Below are 26,285 nucleotides of genomic sequence, written 5' to 3' on the forward strand. Positions count from 1 at the left end.
TCTGCAAATAAGTGAATCCATGCAGTTCAAATCTGTGCTGTTCGATGGCCACCTGTATTTCCTGTCTGGCCCTTTACAGAGTAAGTTTGCCCATCTCTGCACTTGCTAGTCAAGGAGAATCTAGGTGACCATTGATTTAGGGTGCTGTCGAAGGGATGGCGGTATTCAGCTCTCAGACCTCTGAGGCTTTCACCAGCTTTATGGCTATGATCAGTAGACACGGTTTGGAGGACATGACAAGTGAAAAATATTTAAATACATTTGATTAATGACAACCTAAGCTTTAATATCTAAGTTTTAAAAGTTATATTTAAATTAGATGAGTCAATTTCTCAATATCTGACCTCCATATATTACATTGTCCTAGGAAGATGAGCCAGTAGAAAATGTTAATCAATCATTTGGGTTGGTATCCATCTAAAGCCAGTAAGTTGTAGGAATCCATTTAAAATAGAAGGCAAATGCAAAAATAAGTCCTGTTTCTCCTTTATTTTAGGGTCTCACATTTCCCCCCTCAGCTTTAATATTGACAGCATTGTATAGAAGGAACTAGGAACATAAATATTGAAGTTTTAGGATTAAGTAATGTGAAAGCTTAAATAATACATGTCTCCATAACAAAGAAAATAATAATAAATGATTAGTACTGCAATCTGTGACCACATAAAATTAAATGTTTACTTGTTTTTGAGAAAGATGTGTTTCCTAAGGATGAACCAGCATCTTGCTTTGGAGTCACTGTGGAGTTTTGAGTATTACATTCTACTTGGGGGAGCTGAATTTAGCCAGTAATTATTGGAAGGAATGATTAAAGGAAGCTCAGAACAAACATTTTCTCATTTTTAGTTGGCAGAGAACTAGTAGTAACAATAACAAAAAAGTTAAAGAATCTAAAAACAGTGGAATGAATTCAGAAACAAAATGAGAACCAATGATGAAATCTTAAGCAATTCTCAAGGCACTTCTCTAATTGATGTTTGTTTGCTTAATGAGCTAGAGAACTTGCTAGAGATAAGGAGATGCCAACTGAATGGAAAAAGGAGACAGATCTCTGTCATGATTCTAAATAGCAGTATCAGCCATTCTTAAATTTTCAGTGGAAGAAATATAAAAGAATACCATCTGTTTATTAATATTTTTAAAGGAGATCAAGTCAGAGTATATATAATAGTGACTACTATGCTTGTTATGAAATACACCAGTGGAGAAAGTAACCGAAGTATGAAGAGTAACTCGCTTTTGGTCAGTGGGGAAGTTACAGCCATAGTCCTGGTTTTCTTACTGTTTTCAGTGCTTTCTGCTAGCCCACTGGTTCTCCAAGTAAGCTGAAAAACTTCTAAAAATGCAGATTTCCTAGACTCACATCAGAGCCCAGGACTCTCTATTTTTACAAAGCTGCTCAGGTAGTTCTGATGTGTTCTGTCTGCATACCAGTGCTGGATAACACTGGAGCTAGGCTGCCTATTCTGAAAAGAAAAAGTACACTGATGTGAGGAAGTCATTTTGTGTTGCTGTTAAAATTGCGGAGTTCAGAATACACTATGATATTTTAAAAAGGCATCCCTTTAAGTACATCCAAGTTTAGAAAACTAAACTGCTGAGAGCTAACATATGCTAGGACTCATGTTCATCCTTATCATTATGAAGGGTAAACCGTAAAGGCCAGGAGCTTTTTGTTGTGTTTTGCTTTGAGATACCTTGAGGTTTGAGCTGGGAGCCATAGACCCTGAACTTCCTCTGAAGAAGTAAGCCTCAGCATTGACAGAGTAGAGGTTCCAATGTTACCATGATGACACTTTTCAGAGCAGTTCAGAAGAAAAAGGGAACTTCTGTATGCTGTCCAGCTGCTTTTTAAGAGGGGGTTAAAAAAGGGGGTTCTGAGAATGCATGATCATCCTGGCTTTCCCATTTGGGGACTATGATAGGAAAGAATTCATATGGAATAAAAGGGAAAGCAAATTTTAGTTATTAGGAGTCAGGAACATGGTTGTACCTACCTACTGCTTCAAGGAGTACCTTATTGTAGTTTGCAGGTAACTGAACATATATTGTATTTAATTTTATAGGCAGTTAATAAAAAGCAATATTTTCTCAGAGATGCTTCTCTCCTTTTTTTTTTTAAGTTTATTTATTTTGAGAGAGAGAAAGAGAGAGAGAGCAGGGGAGGGGCAGAGAAAGAGAGAAAGAGAATCCCAAGCAGACTCTTCACTGTCATCGCAATTCAGAACTCAGACTCACTGACATTAGGACCTGAGCAAAAACTAAGAGTCGGATACTTAACTAGCTGAGCCATCCAGGCACCCCTCAAAGATGCTTCTCTTAAACTTCATGCTATTTAAAAGGTTTTGGGGCCAATTACTAACCAACCATAGGACCATTTAGGTAGAAGAGATAAAAATTTCAGTGAAAAGCCTTATATACATGCTGTTAGTGAATTCAGTCAGATATGACAGCCTTAAATTCCTACTCAGATTCCTTTTGACCAAATATAAAATTTTATGTTGCTGTTTTTGAGCCAGGGACAGTTGTCTATCCCCAGATCATGAACAATCTGCTAAGAGTTTCCTCTGACTCAAGGGAAGCCCGTCCGATTCTGATGACTCTTGGAGCTGAGTAGGAATTTAGGACCGACAGCCATTTTGGGGAATCAGGGAACAGAAGAGCATGTGTAGCAAGGACTGACTTAGTAGAAGTGAGCTGAGTCCTCTTTCCCACAAATACGAAAATATTCCTTTTCATTTAATGAAAATGTCAGTTTACAAAATATGTTAAATATGATCTTTAAGTTAAAAAAATGGAGAAGACACATATCATGGTGTTAACGGTGGTTATTCTGGATAAAGGAAGTACAGAGGTTTTCTTCCTTTTGTTTTAATTTCATAGCTTTTCCTTTTGTTAGAAAAATGGAAAACTTGTTTTCTTTGTGGATTTCCAGGATTTCTAAATTATTTATGAGGAATGTGTTAGTTTTATAATTAGGAAAAGAAAAGCTTCTTTTTTCATATAAAGAGCATGTTTACAAACTGGACTAGATCCATGGAAATCTGATCAAGATGGTGAAAGCCCAGATTCAAGAAGGAAGAGTTAAGTTTGCAGAGCAGCAGTATTTAGCCTGGCAAAGAGAACTCTTACAGAGCCAAAAAGATCTTCGAACTCTTGAAGGGCTGCTGTCATGGAGATGATAGGTAGATTATTCTTATTTTGCATGGAGAGAAGAACCAGGGTCAGCAGGTAGAAATTGAGGAGGAAAAATGTCCTCAGTAGAAAGAAATTATCTGATAACCAATAGCATTCAAAATTGGGATGGACTGCCTGTGTGGTAGTGATGTCCCATTTTGGAAGTGTAAACTGAGGCTGGGTGGCTTTCTGTATGATTTCTTAAACAAGAGATTTGATCAGTGAAATTATAAATAAAACCAAACCAAACTGAACAAAATAACCATACAGGCGCTTTTTTTTTTTAACCATCGAAGTGTTTTGAGATTTTTTCTTTTTCCTCAAAATGATTCAAATAAATACAATACAGAGAGCTGGCACTAAGATCTTAGAAAATTACTTGTTTGCACCTGTTGCTTCATATGTAAAATGGTGAAAATAATAGTACTTATCTCATAGGGGTGTTGTGAGGATTAAAAGAATCACTGTATACAAAGCATTTGGTACAGTGTCCATAAACAGCAATCAATCAACATATGTTAGATGCAATTTAAATAATAATTTGTAATTAGTGTGTTACAGGAAATTTGGTGAAGCAAACATTTAAATGGCAACCTTGAACAACGGATTCTGGGAGTGTTTTTGAACAGATGGTGTCAGGGGATGATAGGGAACCTCTTATACTACTCCTGATAAAATAAAAAGTTTGATCAAAACAGATTAATTTTCAAATGAAGGAAGTGATCATTCTGGAATTTTAGAATGTTGTGAATGAAATTGATGTCTGCCTTGTAAAGATGCACACCAACTTTTGATCAAGTTCCTAACAGATGTGGACACTACAGTTTAGTTAATTGTCATGTTATGCCATCCCTAAGGTGTGATAAACAGAAGAGCCCTCTGAGTGTTTTTTTTTTCTCACATATAAAAATAAACTAATATATTAAAGCCCTTTGTAATTATTTACGTACTCTAGTTTTTGTTTTACCTGTCCTCGGAGGCAGTTGGGCGAGTAGCTGTTTGTAATGGAGTGTGCAATTCATTAGAGTAAAAGGTGTTTGACAATAGGTCAGCTCCTTCAAGCTCTCTGCAACAGTAGGGCCTGCCATGAATTACCTCCATGTTTCTTGAAAGGCACAGACTGGAAAGAAAAGAAGGGCACATTTGGTTCCAATAGTCAACTGACTTGGTCACTATCACACTGACCCTCCCTCAGGGCAGGCAGGAAACATACTTTATACTGCTAAGTTGTTCAACTCAACATTGCATAGAAATCAGGGGTTACCCTCCTCACCAAGAAACCATCTGTGGACCCTCATATATCACATCAGTAATAAATAGTAACTTAAATTCTATGGAAGTGAATTTCAAGGGAAATTGAAAGTGGAAGTGGAAGAGGTTCTTAAGGACAATCTAAACACTACTGAACGACAGGTCCATAACCATACAAGGCCACTCCTCCATGGACATCGACTGAGATTAAATTTTTGCCTCAAAGTTTACCATAACTATTCAAGAAAACTCAGCTGACCCCCCACCCCATCCCCATAATATTTCTTAAAAGCAGGCAGAATCACACAGCAGAATCAGCAGCTGTGCTTCTAAAGGTTTCAGGGATCCGGAATGAGGGAAGAGCTTTGCAGAGAGGTGGAGAAGCAGTGGTGCAGCAGGACCCCAAAGGGTTAGAATCCCGCTCCTTCCCTCGGACTTGGACGGGGAAGCCAAGGAGGCGCCCCGGCTAGCACCGCGGGCCTCCCAGGCCATTAGCGTCCTGCCTAGCGGTGACTCAGGGGTTCGGACGCACCTGGGACATCAGCCTGGGGGGCGGCCCCGGATCACGTCTCCCCTTGCCCTCCCCAGAGCTGGTGGGCCTCTGCGGGGCGTGGAATCCCGCCGTTGTCCACACCTGCGGGCCCAGGGAGTTTGCTGGTTACGGGCAGGTGCGGGTGGGGAGAGAGAGGGACCTCGGGCAGGCCAGGGGTGGGGTTGAGGGTGCCTATGACGGCAACCGTGACCGTGGCACTAGGTAATGCATTCTTGCGGAGGGGCAGGAGGCTATTAGAGTTTTCGCAGGAAGCCAGCCTAGGAGCCTTGCGACTGGTAGTAATCCGAAACGGGACTGGAAGTGTAGAGAGAGGACAAGAGGCCCAGTCTAGAGGCGAAAGGGGCTCTTCCGGGGCTCCAGTCCCTCGGCCCCGCCCCCACATCTCGCCCCGCCCCCAGGCGTCCTCTGGTGGAAGATCGAGTTCTACTTGGTCTGCTTGTCCTAGGGTTTTTCTCCGGCCCTAGCATTCCCAGTGTGGACTGGGCTGAGGACGGGCTCAGCGCCGGGATGGAGGGCAGGACACCCTGGTGAGGCGAGAGCATCCTGCCCATCTTCCCCCTCCGCCTCCTATTGCTGGAATGGGGGGCTGCGGCCGCTTTGAAGGTGGCTTCGCTGGACTCTGCACGCGTGCTCCGGAGTTGTGCCCTGTGGGACACTTGGCTCTTTCTTCCTCGGGTGGGTGCGGACATGGCAAACGGGCAGGTCTGGCTGCGGCTTACTATCCAGTTCCCAAGGACCTAGCCCCACCTTGATGACCTCAGTTACGCGCAACCCCTGCCCTCCCACCTCCATCCCCTTTCCCCCAGAAGCTAATGTGAACACGGTTCCGCACCTACAGAGCCCTGAGTTTCTGTGATGACTGAGACACCCCCTACCCCCGAAGGACCGGGATGTGGGAAGCTTACATTTTGAGAGAGGCTAGAACTGAGCCTGTAGGAACACAGAAGGATGCGGAGGTAGAGAGATTACCTCTGAGAAGGGAGTTGTTCTCTGATTCTTAAAACAGCTTTTTAATCAGCTGGCCAGTGGATATTCATTTTGTGCTGTGCTTTCTAGGTGAGTGTTAGGTGACATGCGAGAAAGAAAGGTGCATTGGAGTCGGCAAGGTCGGGATTTTATATTCTTGGTCAACTTGATAGTCTCTGCACCTCTCCCCCAATTCCACTAAGCTTGCAAGAGTAAATACTGCTGGAGACAGAATTGTGAATTAGGTGAAGTTTGCCCTCATCTTTCCCCTTTATACATTTTATCCCCCCTCCCCCCTCCAAGTAACTTCTCAATGGAAGTCCATCCTAATCTTTTTTTGCCTTTTTGCTGCTCTAGGGTTTTCAGGATTTCCTTTTAAATTCCTTCCCATTGAATTCCCTGTCAACTTAGCCTATTTCATGTGCCCAGCCTTCCAGTAATTTCTGTATCCCACCTTTCTCTTGTGCTTGACCTTTGTTCCATTTCCTCATGGCTTGATTCTTCCTGGGTGGTAATAATTGAACACAATAGATTTAATCAGGGGTATCTGCTGAAGCTGCATCACAAGCCATGGGCTCGTATGTATGCGGATGGTTGTGAGACCAGGGAAGTTAGGGCCACAATGGGACCCAGGATATGTGGTGAGAGTCTCCAGGTTCTAGTGAGTTTGAAATTTTATTTTCTGTCAAACGGTGTAAAGAGTAGGAAAATAGCATTACTTATTTTTAACTTTGTTATCTCCAAATAAAATTTATAGGCAAGAAAAAAAAATTCATTGTCAGATCTTTGTAAAACAAGTGTTCTCTTTGGAAATGCTTCCCCATCTGAAAGGTTCTTGAGGATGTCAGAACTGGGTCTACTTGACCGCGCTCCTCAGCCATCAGATCATGTATATGTGACCCCAACCAAAAGTAAGCACCTGCCTTGGGATGCTCAAAATAACTGATTTCTTAGGTGTGTCACCACTTCCTGTGGAGTCAGATCACCTTTCTATCTCTCCTGACATACTGTTCTCTCCGTCACCACTTCATTTACCTTAATGTATTCTTTGAGTCACTAGTAATCCCACCAGCAGAGAAGATGAAATTTGGGAATGAAAAAAATGTATGCATAGAATACTGTGTCTGGGTTGACAGAAATTCCAAACCGTTAAAGTTAGACCTTTCGCCTTCAAGGAGATAATATACAGGAAGTATATAATAATGTAAGCTATACTCTATAACCTTTATTTTAAATCTGTTATAAAGACTTTTAATTAAAGTGATATTTGATAATGAACCAAATAAAGTTTTGAGGGATCTCGTACTTCTTGGCAGATATGGGTATTTAATCCACCCCCCGCAGTTTCACTGATATAATTGACATATAAGATTGTATAAGTTTAAGGGGAACAACACAATGACTTCATATATATATATATTATGAAATGGCTGTGACAGAAATTTTATTTATTGGCATCTATCACCTCATATTGTTTCAAAAAAGAATTTTTCCCCTTGCGATGAAATCTTTTGGGATTTGCTCTCTTAGCAACTTCAAATATACCAAACAGCATTGTTCACTATAGTCATCCTGTTGTGCATTATATCCCAGTACTTACTTATTTCATAAACTGGAAGTTTGTACTTTTTGACCGCCTTCGCTTGATTCCCTTACCTCTCACCCCCTGCCTCTGGCAACCACAAATCTGATCTCTTTTTCTATGAGTTTGTTTTTTTTAGATTCCACATATAAGTGAGATCATACTGTATTTATCTTTCTCTGTCTTACTTAGCATAATGCCCTCAAGATCCATACATGTCAGGAATGCAAGATTTCTTTCTTTTTTATGGCTGAATAGTTTTTCCGTGAGCACACGTGTACCACATTTTCTTTATCCACTCATCTGTAGATGGACACTTAGGTTGTTTCCATGTCTGGCTATTATAAATAATGCTGCAGTGAACATGGGGTGTAGATCTCTCTTTGACATAGTGATTTTATGAATATTTAAGTTTTTTTAATATATTTTTTTAAAGTTTATTTATTTTGAAAGAGACAGTGACAGCACGAGTAGGAGAGGGGCAGAGAGAGAGGGAGAGAGAGAGAGAGAGAGAGAGAGAGAGAGAATCACAAGCTGTTGCCACGCTGTCAGCACAGAGCCCTAGGTGGGGCTCAAACCCATGAAGCCACAAGATCATGACCTGAGCTGAAACTAAGAGTCAGACGCTTAACTGACCGAGCCACCCAGGCATACTTCATGAGTATTTTTTAAATGGAAAAAGTTTGAGTATTATTCCTTGCCTAGAAGATGGGTTGGGAAGTCTTTTTCAGTGACTTTAAAACATACATTAAAAAACAACTGTAAAACTTAAAACCTCGTTGATTCCAATGTATGTATCCTACTTACTAGGATGATAATTAAAACTACATATTCTTCTGGCTTTAAAATTAAACTGATTACAAATGAGTTTAATGACACTTTAATATTAAATTGAGGTTTTTTTTGCCTTGAGTAGCTAAGGAACTGTGTACTCATTGCAATGACATGGGTGCAGATATTTATAAAATGTCCTTATTTGGTAAATAATCCCTAATTTCCCAGAGTGTGTCAGGGATTGCCCCAGTGCCTGCAATCTCTGGGGATATGGAACAGGAAACAGTTACGATCCAATGAGGTAGGTGCTACCTTGGGAAGCAAACACCCTTGTACTTCTAGCCTCAAGAATTATGGAAATTAGTAATGCTGGATATTTTATTCCTGGCCTCTGGTAGACTCCTCTAAAGATGGCACCCATTGCACTTCTAGCCTCAAGAATTATGGAAATAAGGACTATAGTAATATTGGATATTTTCTTCCTGGCCTCTGGTTGACTAGGCTCTAAAGATGGCCCTTAATGAACCACAGCTCCTGCTATTAATGCTTATGTGTAGTTCCCACCTACATCTGTATGAACTGCTCTGTGACTTGTGTTAACCACTGGAATGCAGAAGTATGCTCTGCCAATCCTAGACCTAGTCTTTAAGAGGACTGGTCGCTTCCACTTTCTCACTCTTGGGACACTTACTTTTGAGAGACCTGAACCACCATGAAATAAGTCTGACTACCTTACCAGGGGGACCCTGTGGGAAGATTACGTGAAGAGGGAGAGGGACCCTGTTGTCATAATGTCCCTATTATCTGAAGAGATGACTCCAGTCTCACCTGTCACCCGACTGCAACCAGATGAGAAGCCCCAGGTGAGACCAGTGGAAGAACTGCCTACATGATCTCAGACAACCTACAGAATCACAAAAGGTAATAAAATAGTTGTTCTTTAAAACCACCAAGTCCTGGTATGGTTTCCTGTGCAGTGATAGATAACCACTTATTGTATAATGTTTGTACATACTACATAATTTGTTTTCTTTCTTACCTTTCTAAATATTAGAATGTTTTAATATTTTAATGTTAGTTAGAATGTTGGTGGTTGACTTTACAATGTAGTATTTAGGATGCAGAATATTTTTATGGCATTGTAACTAAACTAGGAGACGAAATAACATCATCCAAAAATAGAAATAGTGACTGTTAGGGTCATCTGGGGAGTGGGGGAGTGAGTGATGGGATATTCATTTGTGTGAAGAATAATTTCATCATTTAGGTGGAAGCATGCCATATAATTGTTGCATTGACATTTAAATATGGGTAGAAATGTGTCTGTGGATACCTTAGGGTCAAAGGAGTAGAGCGTAGGCTGGTTGATGCCACAGTAACACATAACCACCAAATCTAAGTGGCCTAAAATCTCAGTGGCTTGTTTCTCCTTATGTTCCATAAACCAGTACTGCAGGGGACCCTGCACCTTGTCATTCAAGGGCTGCTGTCTCCTAACTCTGCCATTTCAATGTGGGGCCTCAGGGTTTGCAGCAGCAGAAGGGAGTGTAGGTGATTAAGCACCAGCTCTTAGCTGTTTCTACTCACAAGTGATTCACAGCAGTTTATAAACATTCCTATGGCCAAGGAAATTGCAGGGCATGGCCTGCGATATGTCATGTTCCTGTGTGTCTAGGGAATGGGAAATGTTAATGAATTCTAGTAACGTCAGTCACAGTGTTCTTCTAGTACTTTGCCTCCCTCCAAGTTTTACCTTCACCCTATCATTCTCTATACTACCACCTGGGAGATTTTTGTAAAATGCAAATCTGACATGTGTCTTGCTTGAAATTCACCATGGACCCCTGTTATTCACAGCATGAAGGCTGACTTCTGATTTTGAAAAAAATTTTCCTAATCTAATCTTTCTCAATCCTGTCCCACAGCAGCCCACCCTTCAATTATATTGACCTTACTTGCAGTAAGGAGCAGAAACCATGCTTATTATTTGAGCAGGGTAAACTTAATATAAAGGATTATTAACTAGTAGAGGCTGGTTAACTACGAAAAGAGGGAGATTTAAACTTCTTAGAAGACAGAGTGTCTGTCATAGGTACACACAGCCTTCGGATGGAGAAGAAACCTGTTAGAGGTGTAGGTTAGCACTGTTCTCTAGAAGTGGTCTCATCTTAGAGGATGTGAGTTGGCCAGGACTGGCCTCTGGAAGTGGCCTGCCATTGCTGGAGGCTATGTGCTGGATATGGCTGCTGGTAGAGAGAGAGAGTGGTCTAATGGCCAGTTGGAACGCTTCTAGGTGGATGCCAGGCTCTAGTGATGAATAGTAATAATAAGGGATCAGTAACTGAAACAGAAGTGTCTTACTGTTATCATTGCCTTGCAGGGGGTCATTCCAGTGCTTTCTATTGATGAAACTTAAAATTCTGCCACCTGATGACGGAGAACTTTTTGCAGGATCCAAGTCCAGTATCACAAAGTGCAGGGCAAAGAAGAGTGGATTTGGAATGGAGAGCCAATAAATTGATAACTTGCACACCCTAGTAATGGTAATTTATTTAACATACACTGTGTACCAGATGCTGTGATAGAAGAGTGTGTGTGTGTGTGTGTGTGTGTGTGTGTGTATGTGTGTGTTTGTAGGTGTACATAATTTTAAAACCCACAGCATCTCTGTGAAGTAGATATCCTCATTTGACATATACAAAAAATGATCCACTCTTGTCTGGACATTAAAGCTATGCTCTTCTCTGCCATCCTGATATTCTTTTCTTCTCTGTGGAAAGTTAAATGTGCCCTCTTATCTTCCCCCTTAGTACTTGCCTCTGTATTACAGCACTTATGTTGCAGTACCTTTTGGTTTGTGTGTCTACCTCTCTCGGTAATGTAGGAGACCTTGAAAAGCAGGAATCGTATTTTTTGTTTCATTTTGGGTTCCCAGTGCCTACCTTTAGTACTTAGTACCTAAGAGGCACTTAAATACTCATGAAAAGAATAATTATTTGGATGTCCCCTCCTTGAAACCAATGTCAGTGAGCTAGATAACTCTGGAAACATATAGGTAGGTGCTAAGTAAATCTCCTGAGTTGGGTTGAGTATTTACTATTGGATAAGCTAGTAAGGTCTTGTTGAATATTGGGAATAGGGAAAGCCTTATTTGTTTTTATTTTATTTTATAATTTGGTTTATTAACACCATAATGTGATAGGAAACTGTCAATTTAAAATCTCTTTTATATGTTTGTGCATAGGAAAGGTTTGAGTCCTAAAAAACATTTAGCCCATCATAAAATGGTACAATTTTAGGTCACAGTCATGGATAGGTTCTGCTGTTGGCCATTCCATTAAATCTCCTTTAGGTTCAAATTCTACCTCTGTCAGTTTTTCTTTCTTTCTTTTTTTTAAGTTTACTTATTTATTTTGAGATAAACAGAGACAATGTTGAGTGGGGGAGGAGCAGAGAGAGAGGGTGAGAGAGAATCTCAAGCATGCTCTGTGCTGCCAGTGCAGAACCTGATGCAGGGCTTGAACCCACAAAACTGTGAGATTGTGACCTGAGCTGGAACCAAGAGTTGGATGCTTAACCGATTCAGCCACTTAGGTGCTCCTACTTCTGTTAGTCTTTCAAGTAAGAAACTTTGGAATCATCCTGTGGATTATGTTATTGGTATTTAAAGAGTTTTGAGTTTTGTTCTAGCAGGAGTTAAATTACCAGCATATATGAGGCTTGGTTTTATGCTTTTTTAGAGTGCTTTTTTAGGGTGGGTCTATTTCAATCCCCCCCTCCCGCCCCGGCCCTTTATGAAATGGCCTTAGCTGAATGGCCAGAGTGTTCACCAAAGTCTCCACTCTTGCTTAGCCTGAATTCCGGTGTGTCCCTGGCACTGTTCAGTATCCAGAATCCTTGTTCAGTTCTTGTGTCCTCAGTAGCTGTTCTCTGCTAGTGCTCCTGGAGTTTTGCTGTGTGTTTGAGATCCCTCATAGATCTGAGTCTAAGATTCATGAGCTTCCAGGATTTGATAACCCCTGATTTTTCCTCTGCTTCCCTAGCTTATTGTCATTATTATTTCTTTTTATTTTTCTATTCTTTTTTGCTCCTTCAGGCCTCTAACATCTGTGTAATCACTTTTCTATATTAAATTCCCTCTGCTGAAATGCCTAGTTTGGTTTCTGTTTTCCTAACTATTCATATTGTGTCACACATAGAAAAGAAAAACCTGTTGAATAAAAAAGTAAGAAACACAGTGAGATCTAAAGCACCATACCATTTATTTAAATACAGACAGAGTGACATAATCAATAGGCCATTTTAAACCTCAGTCCCCCATATAAGAAGACCCAACTAGCAACTATCCATAGACAAGACACCATTGTAAAAATTGCAGAACCCAGGGGTAAGGCTGAAGCACCTCCCATGTCCATAAAGATTGAGAAAAACCACATTAGGAGAGTAGGAGTGACTGCACTTTGTATTGTCTTTCTCTCACTGGCATAGTGCTGCACTGATGTCCCCCCAGGGCCTATAGTTTCTCCAGTGGGGAAAAATATAGAACCCAAGGTGGACATCCAGCTTCTGAGCATTGTGGGATGCTTCCCAGAAAGCCCACTTGGGTCTTACCTCACAGAGATCACTGGGGGAATCTGTGGGGCTTAACCACTGAGGATAAGATAGAGATGGAGAAGACGGTGGGGCTTACAGCAGCCAAAGCTCAGACCTTGGCAAACCCTATTCCTGCTTGCAAAGATCCCAGTCAGTGGCTCTGTCCATCTGCAGAGCAAAACCAGTCTAGACAGGGAACTTTGTTGGCAGTTCTACTTGATTTGGGTCCCGAGCTAACAGGCTTTACTGGCTGTTGAGCCTGTTCTATGTCCCTTAATCCCCAGGAAGAGAAGCAACATTGCAGTCCCGATTGCTGAGTATAGCCTCCTGCCTGATCAGGAAATCCAGGCAGCCACAGAGTCTATCCTACAGCCATGCAGAGATGGAGGCTCCCAGGCAGGGAGTAAGTAAGTATAGATCTGCTCCCATAACCAGGGAGCATGAACAGTGACCCTGGGAAGGCTTGGAGCCAACCCTACATTACTATCCAGCTGCAGAGCCCAGCCTACAACCCAACCCAATTGCTGAACCAAGTCCATGGCCTTGCCAGCAGGGAACTGAGCCAGTGAACCTGCCAGACCTCAGAGTACACTATCTGGACCCACCCTACTGCAGGATACAGCCGAGGCCTCTCCTGATCAGAGAGCATAGCCAGCAGTCTACCTAATCATGAAGCATAACCTGTTGTCCTGCCCACCTTCAGGGTACAGCCTATGGCCTTGCCTGATCACAGGAACCAGCCTGAGACCTGACCAACCATTTAGCTCTGCCTGCATTCCCACCTGAGCACAGAGTCTAGTCAGTAGCATCATCCAGTTGGAGAGAACAGTCTGAGATCTAATCTACAATCTACAAGCAATTGTAGAGCTGAGCCCATAGCCCTGCCCGACTGTGGAGTTCAACCAGTGGCATCACCCTGCCATGGAACATAGCCTGTGACCTCACCTTACCAGAGATGATTGTAGAGCCCAGCTAGTGACCACATCTGACTGAAGCACAGCCAACAGCCCCACCCAATAAGAGAGCCCACCCAACTACCTTGCTTAATATGTAGCCCAGCAAGGAAGCCTACCCAAGCCTAGAGCTCAACCAGTGGCACCCTCCTGCCAGCCAACCTCAGAGCATGAGAAGTGGCCTCGCTTAACTAGAGACCCTGATAGCAAGCCCATCTGCTCACAGACTGTACCAGCTGACCCATTCAGTCCAAGCTGAGCTGACTGTTGAAGGTCTTTCTCTGCTGAAGTGAACCTGTAAAGTATAGAGAAGAGGCTACTTATTCAAATGTATAGATACTAATGCAAGAAATCAAGGATCACAAAGAATCAGGGAAACATAACTAAAGGAAACAATAACTGACCCTAAAGGAATGGGTATCAATGAACTATCTGACAAGGAATTCAGAATAACCCTCTAAAGAAATTCAGTGAAATATAAGAACAAACAGTTAAACAAAATTAGGAAAACAATGCATGAACAAAATGAAAAGTTTAACAAAGAAATAGAAACCATAAGAAATCCAAACAGAAATCCTAGAACCAGAATATAATGACTGAACTGAAGAATTCAATAGACAGCTTCAATACAGAATTGACTAAGCAGAAGAAAGAGTTGGTGAACTAAACGTAGGGCATTTGAAATTATCCAGTCAGAGGAGAAAAAGAAAATGAAAAAAAGTGAAGAAAGCCTATCTGACTTACAGGATGACATCAAAGCAAACAGTAAAATGGAAATCTCAGAAGGAGAAAGGAAAGTGATAGGGACAGAAAGTCTCTCTAAAGCAATAATGGCTGAAAACTTACCAAACTTGAGGAGAGAAATGGACATACAGATTCGTGAGGTCCAAACAACCCCAAATAGGTTGAACCCAAAAAGGGCTACACTAAGACCTTATAATTAAATTGTCAAAATTTAAGATGGAGTATGTTGACAGCAACAAGAGAAAAATGACTCGTCATGTACCTGGGAAGCCCCATACAACTATAAGCAGATTTCTGAACAGAAACTTTGTAGTCTAGGAGAGAGTGGTATGATACATTTAAAATATTCAAAGAAAAAACTGTCAGCCAGGAATACAATACCTGGCAAAGCTATACTTTATAAAGGGAAGAGAAAGACTTCCCCTAAGAAATGAAAGCTGAAGGAGTTCATCACATTAGACTGACTTACAAGAAATGCCAAAGGGTGTTCTTCAGGCTGAACTAAAAGGTTGCTAATTAACATCATAAAAACAAGTGAATGTGTAAAAGTCACTGGTAATGGTAAATACATAGTCAAAGTCAGATTTTCTAATATTGTAATGGTGGTGCATAATTTACTTATAAGTCTACTTTAAAAGTTAAAAAAACAAATATATTAAAAATAACCATAACTATAATAATATATTACTGGATACACAACATAAAAAGATGTACATTATAACATCAGTAACCTAAAATGTGAGGCTGGTGGGGAAAGTAAAAATGTAGTTTCTGTATGCTATCAAAGTTAAGTTGTTATTAGCTTAAAATAAGATGTTTTAAAGATATTTTGTGCAAGCATTATGGTAACCACAGAGAGAAGACTATAATAGATACATAAAAGATTATGGTAAAAGAGTCAAAGCATACTATCACAAAAAATCATCAAGTCACAAAGGAAGACAGTAAGAGGGGAAGCAGGAACAAAGAATCTACAAAGCAGTCAGAGAAAAAAACTAACAAAATTTCAATAGTAAGTCCTTACCTACCAATAATTACTTTTAAGATAAATGGATTAGGGGCACCTACGTGGCTCAGTGGGTTAAGCATGTGACTTCGGCTCAGGTTATGGTCTCGTGGTTCCATGGGTTTGAGCCCCACGTCAAGCTCTGTGCTGACAGCTCAGAGCCTGCCTGGAGCCTGCTTTGGATTCTGTGTCTCCCTCTCTGTCTGTGCCCCCTCCTCAAAAATAAACATTAAAAATTTTTTTAAATAAATGGGTTAAATTCTTCAATCTAAGATATAGAATGACTGAAAGGATTAAAAAAAAAAGATACAGTGATATGCTGCTCACAAGAGACTCACTTAGTTTTAAGGACACACATAGACTGAGAGGGAAGGGCTAGAAGGAGATATTTTAACCAAGTGATAATCAAAAGACAGTAGGCATAGCTTTACTTAGACAAAATGGACTTTAAGCCAAAAATGGTCAAAAGAAACAAGGTCATTATAAAAATGAGAAAGGTGTCAATTCATCAAGAATATATAACAAGTATATGCATATTGGGATCATCTGAGAAGTTTTAAAGAATCCCAGAGTCCCAGTTTCACTTCCAGAGTCTTTGATGTAGTTGGTCTGGAACTTGCTTGGGCTTCAGGATTTTTAAGATCTCCTCCAGATGATTCCCATGGGCTACTTTTGAGAACGACTGCTCTAGATCCAACTTCCAATTTACAGAAAATGCATGACACAGAAGAAAATGTTATGTAACACCATGGGGATACAATCAGCAATAACCAGGCCTTAGGAAATGCTATAGGGCAAAGACCCACTTTCTTTACAGAAAATTATAAGGAAAAAAATTAAAAAAAGAAGGCACAGAGGAGAGAGAAACATACATTAAAAGTGACTTAGAAGAAATAGCAACCCATTGCAATATATAGCTCCTTTTGGATGCTCAGGTGAATAAAGAAAGTATATAAAAATTTTTATATAACATGCAGAGTATTGAACATTTAGTAAATAGTTGATATTAAGGGATTATTTCTAAATTTTGAATATGATGGTATGGTGGTTATGTTTAATTTTTAAAAAGAGTTTTTATTTTTCAGAGAAAAGATGTTAAAAGATCTCTGGATGAAATATATAACATCTGGGATTTGCTTCAAAATAATCTGGGAAGAGGGAGCTTTGGTAGATTGGTATAGATTTAAAAAAAAAAAGACTGGAAAAAAAAGAAGATAAGACAAGTGTAAATATTTTTGCAACTAACATCAGAGCCCCTAAATACATATAGCAAATACAAACAGAATTAAAAGGAGAAATAAACAACAATGCAATAACAGCTGGGAATTTTAATATCCCTCTCTCAACAATGGATAGAGAATCAATAAGGAAATAGCAATTTGAACAATACTGTAGATCAAATGGATCTAACAGACATATAAAGAACATTGCATCCAACAGCAGCAGAATATACATTCTTCTCAAGTGCACATGGAACATTCTCTAGAATGGATCATATGTTAGGCCACAAAAGAAGTCTTTAAGAAGAGTTGAATCATACTGAGTATCTTTTCTGATGACAATAGTATGAAATTAGAAATCAATAGTAGAAGGAAAATTTGAAAATTCCTAAGTGTGGAAATTAAAAGTACATTTCTGAGCAATGAATGGGTCAAAGAAGAAATAAAAAAGAAATAAAAAATATCTTGAGACAAAGGAAAATGTAAACACAACATTAGCAAAATGTATGATATGCAGCAAAAACAGTTATAAGAGTTTATGGCAATAAATGAGTACATCAAGAAAAAAGAAACACCTCAGTAAACAACCTAACTAGTTCCTCAAGGAACTATTAATAGAAGAACAAACTAAGCCCAAAGTAATCAGAAGGTGGGAAATAATAAACATTAGAGCAGAAATGGGCTAAATTGAGAATAGAAAAACAGTAGAAAACATGAACAAAACTAAGAGTTGGTTCATTGAAAATATAAACCAAATTGACAAACCTTCAGCTAGACTAACCAAGAAAAAAGAACACCCAAGTTAATAAAATTATACATGAAAAAGGAGGTATTATAACTGATGCAACGGAAATACAAAGGGTCATAAGAAACTACAATGAAGAATGAATAATTGTACAACCACAAATTGGAAAACCTAGAAGAAATGGATAAATTCCTAGAAACATGCAAACTACCAAGACTGAATCAGAAATAAGTAGAATATCTGAAAAGATCAATAATAAGTAAGAAGATTGAATCAGTAATCAAAAACCTTGTAACACAGAAAAACCCAGGACCAGATGATTTCACTGGTGAATTCTACCAAACATTTACATAAGAACTAACACGAATCCTTTTTGAACTTCCAAAAAATAGAAGACAGGTAACACTCTCAAACTTATTTTACCAGGCCAGCATTACCTCAGTACCAAATCTTGATAAGGACACGACAAGAAAACTATAGGCCAATATCCCTCATAGGTATAATTGCAAAAATTCTCAACAAAATACTACAAAGCTAAGTTGTGGAACTTAGTAAAATACCATATACCATGATCAAGTGAGATTCATCTTTGGGATGCAAGAATGGTTCAACAGATACCAATCAATAAATGTGGTATATTGCATTAATAGAATAAAAGATTAAAATCATATCATAATTTTAGTACATGCAGAAAAAGCATTTGATAAAATTCAACTTTTATCTGTGATTAAAAATGCAACAAATTAGATGTAGAAGAAATTTACCTCAACATAATAAAGGCCATAGAAGACAAGCCCAACGCTAACATTATAGTCAATGGTGGAAGACTGAAAACTTTTCCTCTGAAATCTGGAAAAAGACAAGATTCCCACTCTCACCACTTCCATTTAATGTAGTAATGGAAGTCGTAGCCAGAGCAATTAGGCACAGAAAAGAAATAAAAGGAATCCAGATCAGAAAGGAAGAAATAAAATTGTCTGTTTGTAGATGACATGATGTTACGTGTGGAAGATGTTAAAGACTCCACTAAAGAGTTGTTAGAACTAATAAATGACTTTAGTAAAGTTACAGGAAGCAAAATCAACATACCCAATTGTTTGTATTTCTATGCACTAGAAATAAATTATCTAAAAAGAAATAAAGAAAGCAATCCAATTTACAATAGCATCAGAAATAAAATACATAGGAATAAATTTAACCAAGCAGGTGGAAAGATCTGTATACTGAAAACTATGAGGCAATGATGAAAAATTGAAGAAGACACAAGTAAATGGAAAGATATCCTATATTTATGGATTGGAAGAACTAATATTGTTAAAATATTCATACTACCCAAAGTAGATCTAGATTCTCTAGATTCAATGCAATCTCTATCAATATTCCAATGGCATTTTTTACAAAAATAGCAAAAACAATGCTAAAATTTGTATGGAAGCACCAAAGAACCTGAGTAGCCATAGCAAGTCTGAGAAGAAGAAAGCCAGAGGCATCACAAGTCTTGATTTCTAACTATATTATAAAGCTATATAATCAAAACAGTGTGGTATAGGCCTAAAAACAGACACACTGACCAACAGAACCGAATTGAAAGCTCAGAATTAAACCCATGCATATAACATCAGTTACTATTTGACAAAGGAGCCAAGAATAATCAATTGGGAAAAGATAGTCTCTTCAATAAAAGGTGCTGGGAAAACTGGATATTCACAAAGAATGAAACTGAACCCTTATATACTATTCACAAAAATTAACTTGAAATGGATTAATGACTTAAGACCTGAAACCATAAAACTCCTAAAAGAAAACCTGGAAAGAGCTCCCTGACATTGGTCTTGGCAACAATTTTGTGGATATGACACAAAAGCACAAGCAACAAAAGTAAAAATAAATAAGGGCACCATATTAAACTAAAAACCTCTGTACAGCAAAAGGAATGATAAAGAAAACAAAATGGCAGCCTACGTAATGGTAGAGAATATTTGCAAACCTCATATCTGATAAGGGGTTAATATCCTATATATAAGGAACTCATAAAACTCAATAGCAAAAACAAAAACAAAAACCAACAACAATAAAGCAAACCCCCTAAATAGTCTTATTAAATAGGCAAGGAGCCTGAATAGACATTATGTCCAAGGGAGACCTTCAAATGGACAACAGGTACATGAAAAAATGGTTAAAATCACTAATCATCAGAGAAATGCAAATCAAAGCCACAGTGAGAAATGGCCTCACACCTGTTAGAATGGCTATTTTCTTTCTTTTTTTTTTTTTTTAAATTTTTAACATTTATTTATTTTTGAGACAGAGAGAGACAGAGCATGAACGGGGGAGGGTCAGAGAGAGGGAGACACAGAATCCGAAACAGGCTCCAGGCTCTGAGCTGTCAGCACAGAGCCCGACGTGGGGCTCGAACTCACGGACCGCGAGATCATGACCTGAGCCGAAGTCGGCCGCTCAACTGACTGAGCCACCCAGGCGCCCCTGAATGGCTATTTTCAAAGAGATGAGATATAACACATGCTGGTGAGAATGTGGAGAAAAGGGAAAACTTGCGCACTTTGGTGGGAATGCAAACTGGTGCAGCCACTGAAAAATGGTATGGAGGTTCCTCAAAAAACTAAAAATAGAACCACCATATGGCTCAGCATTTCCACTTTTGAGTATATATACAAAGGAAATGAAATGATGATTTCAAAAAGATACTAGACCCCCATGTTCATGCAGTAGTATTTACAATAGCCAAGACATGAAAACAACGTAAGTGCTCATTGACTAATGAATAAAGAAAATATGGTGTGTGTAAAATGGAATTAGTGAAAAGAATTTGAGAATTAACTCGTGTGTTTTAGTCATACACATATGTCACACACATACACATACACTTTCCCAATATCTACTACGCCTACCAATATCAATCTACTATCTGTTGACCCTTGAACAACACAGATTTGAACTTTGGTTCACTTATATGAGAATGTTTCACAGCACAGTACTTTCTTACAACTTTCTTAATAACATTTTCTTCTTTCCAGCTTACTTTATTTAAGAATACAGTATATAACACATATGACAAACAAAGTACCTGTTAATTGATGATATTACTTGTAAGGCTCTGGTCAACAGTAGGCTAATAGTAGTTAAGTTTTGGGGGAGTCAAAAGTTATACTTGGATTTTTAACCACGCGGGGGTTGGTACCCCAACCCCTGTGTTGTTCAAGAATGAACTGTATATGTATGTACACAACTCTTAACACATATTGGTGGTAAAATATACACATTAAAATGAGAGGTTTTATATGATTATTGCTTACCAGACTTCTCTTTTTTCCATTATTTCTGTTATTCTGTAAATGTCAATTGAACAACTACTGTGTTTTTACAGTAGGGGATGCAAAGCTGAAAATGTCTGATCCTTGATCTCGGAAAATCTGCAGTTTAGTAACTTAGATTCCAAAGAAGGGTGAAGCATCTTCAGGATGGAACCAGATGATCCAATAGGGCATGGAAAAAATATTAGAACCTCTATATTTTTTATCCTAACATTTAAAATTTCTACTTTTGCTTATATTTTATACTGGACTTTATTAATTCATTGGTGTGCATAAAGGAAGTGTATGGGGGAAATAGCCTCTCATTTATTTTAGCAGGATTTTAAATTGGTACAACATAAATGGAAAGCAGTTTACCAACATCTATCAAAATTGTGATTTGATAGCATTTTGACTAGGAATTCCTCTTCTAGGAATTTTTCCTGCATACATGCACACACACACAGGGCTCAAGCACACACACAGAGCATTCAGTGCAGCCTTGTATGTAACAGGAAAAGATTTGCTATGACCTAAATGTCCATCAACCAAGTTATATTACATCCATACAATGCAATCCCATGCAGCCATTAAAAAGAGTGATGATACTTTTTAAAAAATGTTTTTACATTTATTTATTTTTGAGAGAGAGAGAGAGGAGAGAGACAGAGCACAAGTGGGGGAAGGGCAGAGATAGAAGGAGACACAGAATCCAAAACAGGCTCCAGGTTCTGAGCTGTCAGCACAGATCCCAACATGGGGTTCAAACTCACAAACTGTGAGATCATGACCTGAGCTGAAGTCAGACACTTAACTGACTAAGCCACCCAGGTGCCCTTAGAGTGATGATACTTTTTATTTATTGTCTTGAAGCAATCTCTGAGATCTATCTGAAGGGAGGAAAAATCTAAGTGTAGAACAGTTGTAGGGTATGCTATTTGTTAGTAAATGAAAGAAAATTATGTATTTTCTTATAAATCATGTATATATACATATACGTATACACATAACATTTTTTAACATTTATTTATTTATTTTTAATTTTATTTTTTATTTTTTATAATTTGCATCTAAATTAGTTAGCATATAATGAAACAATGATTTCAGGAGTATATTCCTTAATGCCCCTTACCCATTTAGCCCATCCCCCCTCCCACAACCCCTCCAGCAACCCTCAGTTTGTTCTCCATATTTATGAGTCTCTTCTGTTTAGTCCCCCTCCCTGTTTTTATATTATTTTTGTTTCCCTTCCCTTATGTTCATCTGTTTTGTCTCTTAAAGTCCTCATATGAGTGAAGTCATATGATTTTTGTTTATCTCTGACTAATTTCATTTAGCATAATACCCTCCAGTTCCATCCACGTAGTTGCAAATACACATAACATTTCTTACATATGCAAAGTATTTCTAGAAATGTGCACAAGAACCCAGCCACATTACATTGGTTGACTTTGGGAAGGAGAACTAGTAACTGAAACTCAGTGGAGGGAGGGAGGGAGGGAGGGAGGTATTTTACCATATTCCTATTTGCTGTAGGTTAGGTTTTCTGGAAGCAGATGCTGAGAGGGAGTTTGGGGTACAAGGTGTCTGTTAAAAATAAACACCTGTGGAAGGGAGGAAAGGAAGCAGGACTGGGTAGAGGGAGAAGTCTGCCTATGTCTCAAGCCTGACAAAACCTTGGCTAACCCTCTGGGGAGCTATGGAGCACATGGCCTGTCATTACTTTTCTTATCCCTGCACTTCGTTGAGGGTTTGGATGGATATAAAATCCCAACGGTGTGAAGGAAGAGAAGTTATTCTTTGATTAATAAGTCTTCAAACCTTCCCAGAATCTCTTTCAATTTGTTTAAGTCAGTGATACCACCCACCTCACCCATCTTTGAATTCAAAGGCACTTTTAAAAAAAATTATTCATTCATTCATTCATTCATTCTTATTCATTTTTAGGAGACAGAGACAGAGCATGAGCAGGCGAGGGGCAGAAAGAGAGGGAGACACAGGATCCGAAGCAGGCTTCAGGCTCTGAGCTATCAGCACAGAGCCCAATGTGGGGCTCGAACCCATGAACCAGGAGATCATGACCTGAGTCGAAGTCAGATGCTTAACTGACTGAGCCACCCAGGTGCCCCCACAGGTACTTCTTAATTGATGCAAATACTATAATCATGCTTGTTTGTTTGGAAATTTGACAACATATAGAAAAAATCCTAAAGAAATTGAAAGTAGTTGCTTTTGAGGAATAGAAATTGGAAGTGGATGAGGTTGGGCTTGGGACAGTTATTCTTCATCCAGCTGGAGCCCTTTTATGAGTGAAAGGGGGGGCACTATTAAAATTACACTAGGATAATAAACCTAAATTAGAACTATCCCTGGAAAACGGGGATGCAGTCACCCTAATTACAAATCCGGTAGAATTCTTTTGACTTCTTAAACTTTGTACACCTATTTCTTTCTAAACATATAATTAATCTTAAAAGAAGACTCAAAATTTGGAAGCCAATTAGTATAACTTGACAGTCCATGCAGAAATGATGCCTGTGATATTCCTGGTGTTTAACCATCCAGTCTTTGCTTACACACTTTTCCATGGCCCATATCAGTCAGATCAATTACTGGGCAGCTATACTTGTTAGAAGCTTCTTTCATACTTACCAGTTTGTAACTTCCACTAATAGGCAATAATACAGAAGCGCTTTTCTCTTCTCTGACTAGCCTCAATTTTAGAAGTGCGTTGCTTTCATTAGTTTAAAAGAAGTAACACCTATACCCTGACTTACCCCTCAGCTTTTCTGTACCACTGTGCTCTGCTTATTAGTGTTAGAGTGATCAGTGCCCATAGACCTGAAAGGTGGGGAGAGCAGGTTTGCTTAGGGTAAGAAACAAGACTTGAGAAATGATTTAGTGTCTTGAGTAAGGTCATGCATAATCCTACAAGGTAAAAGCCTTATCCGGTTTGATTGGCAAGTGAAAGGCTCATGCATCAGAGAAATCACTGACTTGAGTGATGTATAATCCCTGGCTCCGTGCCTGACCCAATCCTCTATCAGGCTGCCACCATTGCCCTCCTGCTGTCCTATGATGTAGGACATGGCCAAGATTGACAGAGAGAGAAGGTTGAAGGGGCAGTTGTTAAAATGTCACCCACTCAGACTGAAATCCAAATGACTTATTCAGCATGATGCATTTTAATTAATGAGAGTGAAAAAGTGAAGAGGTTATGGTTTCTAATCAAACAAAGTAACACTTTAGTTACTGAAATGCAAATGGCTTAATTGGGAGGGAAGCAAAAGTTAATTAGATCAAAAAGATATATTAAGAAGAGACTAAAAACATTTTTGCCTCAAGTAGATCTACAGTCGGTTTGTGGCTAAAGAAAGTACATATAGATATTAAATGGCCTAATGTAAATATTTTAATATTTGATCACTTTGGGACTTCAGTGACTATTTCAATTTTATAATAAATACAACCTTTGCATTTCATTGCAGGTATTTTAACATAGAATCTTGCTGATTCTTGGCTCTGTTGTTTTTTAGGACTTTCCTTTTCCTTAAGGATGTATGGATTCTCTGTTGCTACTAATCCTTAACTCATAGCTAGACTGAGGCTGGAAATCTGTTTACTTTGGCCTCCTAAAAACTGTTGAATTGAGGTGGTCTTACATTAGGTTAAAGTTGTATGTTAGGTTTAAGTTAACTGAGTCTTAAGTTACAGTATACTATACAGTATAAAACAAGAGGCTCTTAAGGACTTTTTGTGGTGGTGGTGGTGGTGGTTATTGTTTTGGTGTAAGAATTTAAAATTAGTTAAGGGGCACCTGGGTAGCTCAGTTGGTTAAGCGTCTGACTCTTGATTTTGGCTCAGGACATGATCTCATGGTTCCTGAGATAGAGCCCTGTGTCGGTCTCTGTGCTGACAGCGTGGAGCCTGATTGGGATTCTCTGTCTCTGTCTCTTTCCCTCTCTTCCTCCTTCTGCCCCTCTCCCTCACTCTCTCTCTCTCTCTCTCTCAAAAATAAATAAACTTTAGGGGCGCCTGGGTGGCGCAGTCGGTTAAGCGTCCGACTTCAGCCAGGTCACGATCTCGCGGTCCGTGGGTTCGAGCCCCGCGTCAGGCTCTGGGCTGATGGCTTGGAGCCTGGAGCCTGTTTCCGATTCTGTGTCTCCCTCTCTCTCTGCCCCTCCCCCATTCATGCTCTGTCTCTCTCTGTCCCAAAAATAAATAAAAAATGTTGAAAAAAAAAATTTAAAAAAAAAATAAATAAACTTTATAAAATAAAATGAGACGAAAATAGTTATGTACAATGTGGAGCATTTTCTGCCCTCTAGTGGTTAAAAGTAATTTTGCAATATCAGTTATATTTCAGAGCTTTAAATTACATGAGAAAAGCTACATGATATTTCATGGTACTTTAAAAGCAGTTTGAGGGGTTCCTGGGTGCCTCAGTCAGTTAAGTGTCCGACTTCAGCTCAGGTCATGATCTCACAGTCTGTGAGTTCGAGCTCCGCGTCGGGCTCTGTGCTGACAGCCCAGAGCCTGGGGCCTGCTTCAGATTCTGTGTCTCCCTCTCTCTCTGCCCCTCCCCTGCTCATGCTCTGTCTCTCTCTGTCTCAAAAATAAAAACATTAAAAAAAATTTTTTAAAAAGCGGTTTGAAAATTATGTGGGTGTATTTCTGTAGCCAGTTACTATAGTTGCATATTTTAAGAAGGAGAAATAATAATTTTATGTTTTATTGACCACAATATACCAATTCCTGGAAATCTGGTAAGAAATAAATTTTGAGATAATTTTTTTCTGGATTAAAGTAATATTTCTCTACCTCTGTGAAGAGAGTATTAATTTCGCATTGATCCCATTATAATTTAATTCCACTCCTGATTCTAACAGCTATTTTCCTGTTTTACTTCTTTCATAGTTCCTATATTAAGGAAGAAAATAATGGGTGATAATACTTCCCACTTCCTAAGCATAGAATTATACATATTATCTTAGTGTTATATTATCAGAGGAAAACTTCATGATATACGAAAGAGAAAAATAGACTATTAGGAAGAATGTGCTAGAGCCCTGAGGTTCAAAGAAAAAGGCTATAAAATAGCAAGCATATGAATGATTGTTGACCATTCTTTATTTCTTAAGATAATTAAACTAACCAAACTCTTCATTTTCATTATTGTTCTGAAATAAATGTTTCCTCATACCTGACTGCTAAAAGAGACCTTTACTGTTTCAGGTATTTGCAGAGAAGCATTAGCTCTGGCCCCAGACGGAACACATACATGTTATGAGTTGGTGAGATGATAAAGTAGATCAGGAGGAAAAAAAAGATTAGCAACAATTACCTCCTTTCAAGACAAACATAATGGGAATGTAGAAAAAACTCAATGTTCTGGTGAAAAATGCGACAT

General features: G+C 39.0%; 1 protein-coding gene and 1 long non-coding RNA gene across 5 annotated transcripts in view; one reads left to right on the forward strand and one right to left on the reverse strand.

Moving 5' to 3' along the window:
- Positions 1 to 5,202, reverse strand: part of CA2H7orf31 (chromosome A2 C7orf31 homolog) — a 42,637-nt gene extending 37,435 nt beyond the window's left edge. The window contains exons 1-2 of the mRNA XM_007089038.3: positions 4,961 to 5,202; positions 4,145 to 4,297 (exon numbers count right to left, since the gene is read on the reverse strand). Coding sequence (XP_007089100.1) covers positions 4,145 to 4,278 — 134 coding nt within the window. The 5' untranslated portion in view covers positions 4,279 to 4,297; positions 4,961 to 5,202. The remainder of the gene's footprint in view (positions 1 to 4,144; positions 4,298 to 4,960) is intronic.
- A 132-nt stretch (positions 5,203 to 5,334) lies between these two features.
- LOC102959879 lies at positions 5,335 to 10,838 on the forward strand. Of its 4 annotated transcripts, none has more exons than XR_006211728.1 (3): positions 5,335 to 5,656; positions 9,043 to 9,224; positions 10,684 to 10,838. It is a non-coding gene; the product is annotated as an uncharacterized LOC102959879 (long non-coding RNA). The 4 variants fall into 4 exon arrangements; XR_006211731.1 differs by lacking the exon at positions 5,335 to 5,656 and adding an exon at positions 6,044 to 6,608; XR_006211730.1 differs by lacking the exon at positions 5,335 to 5,656 and adding an exon at positions 6,872 to 7,151.
- Positions 10,839 to 26,285: the final 15,447 nt, after the last annotated feature.

Source organism: Panthera tigris, chromosome A2, assembly GCF_018350195.1.
Source record: "Panthera tigris isolate Pti1 chromosome A2, P.tigris_Pti1_mat1.1, whole genome shotgun sequence".
In the NCBI taxonomy this organism is placed as follows: domain Eukaryota; kingdom Metazoa; phylum Chordata; class Mammalia; order Carnivora; family Felidae; genus Panthera; species Panthera tigris.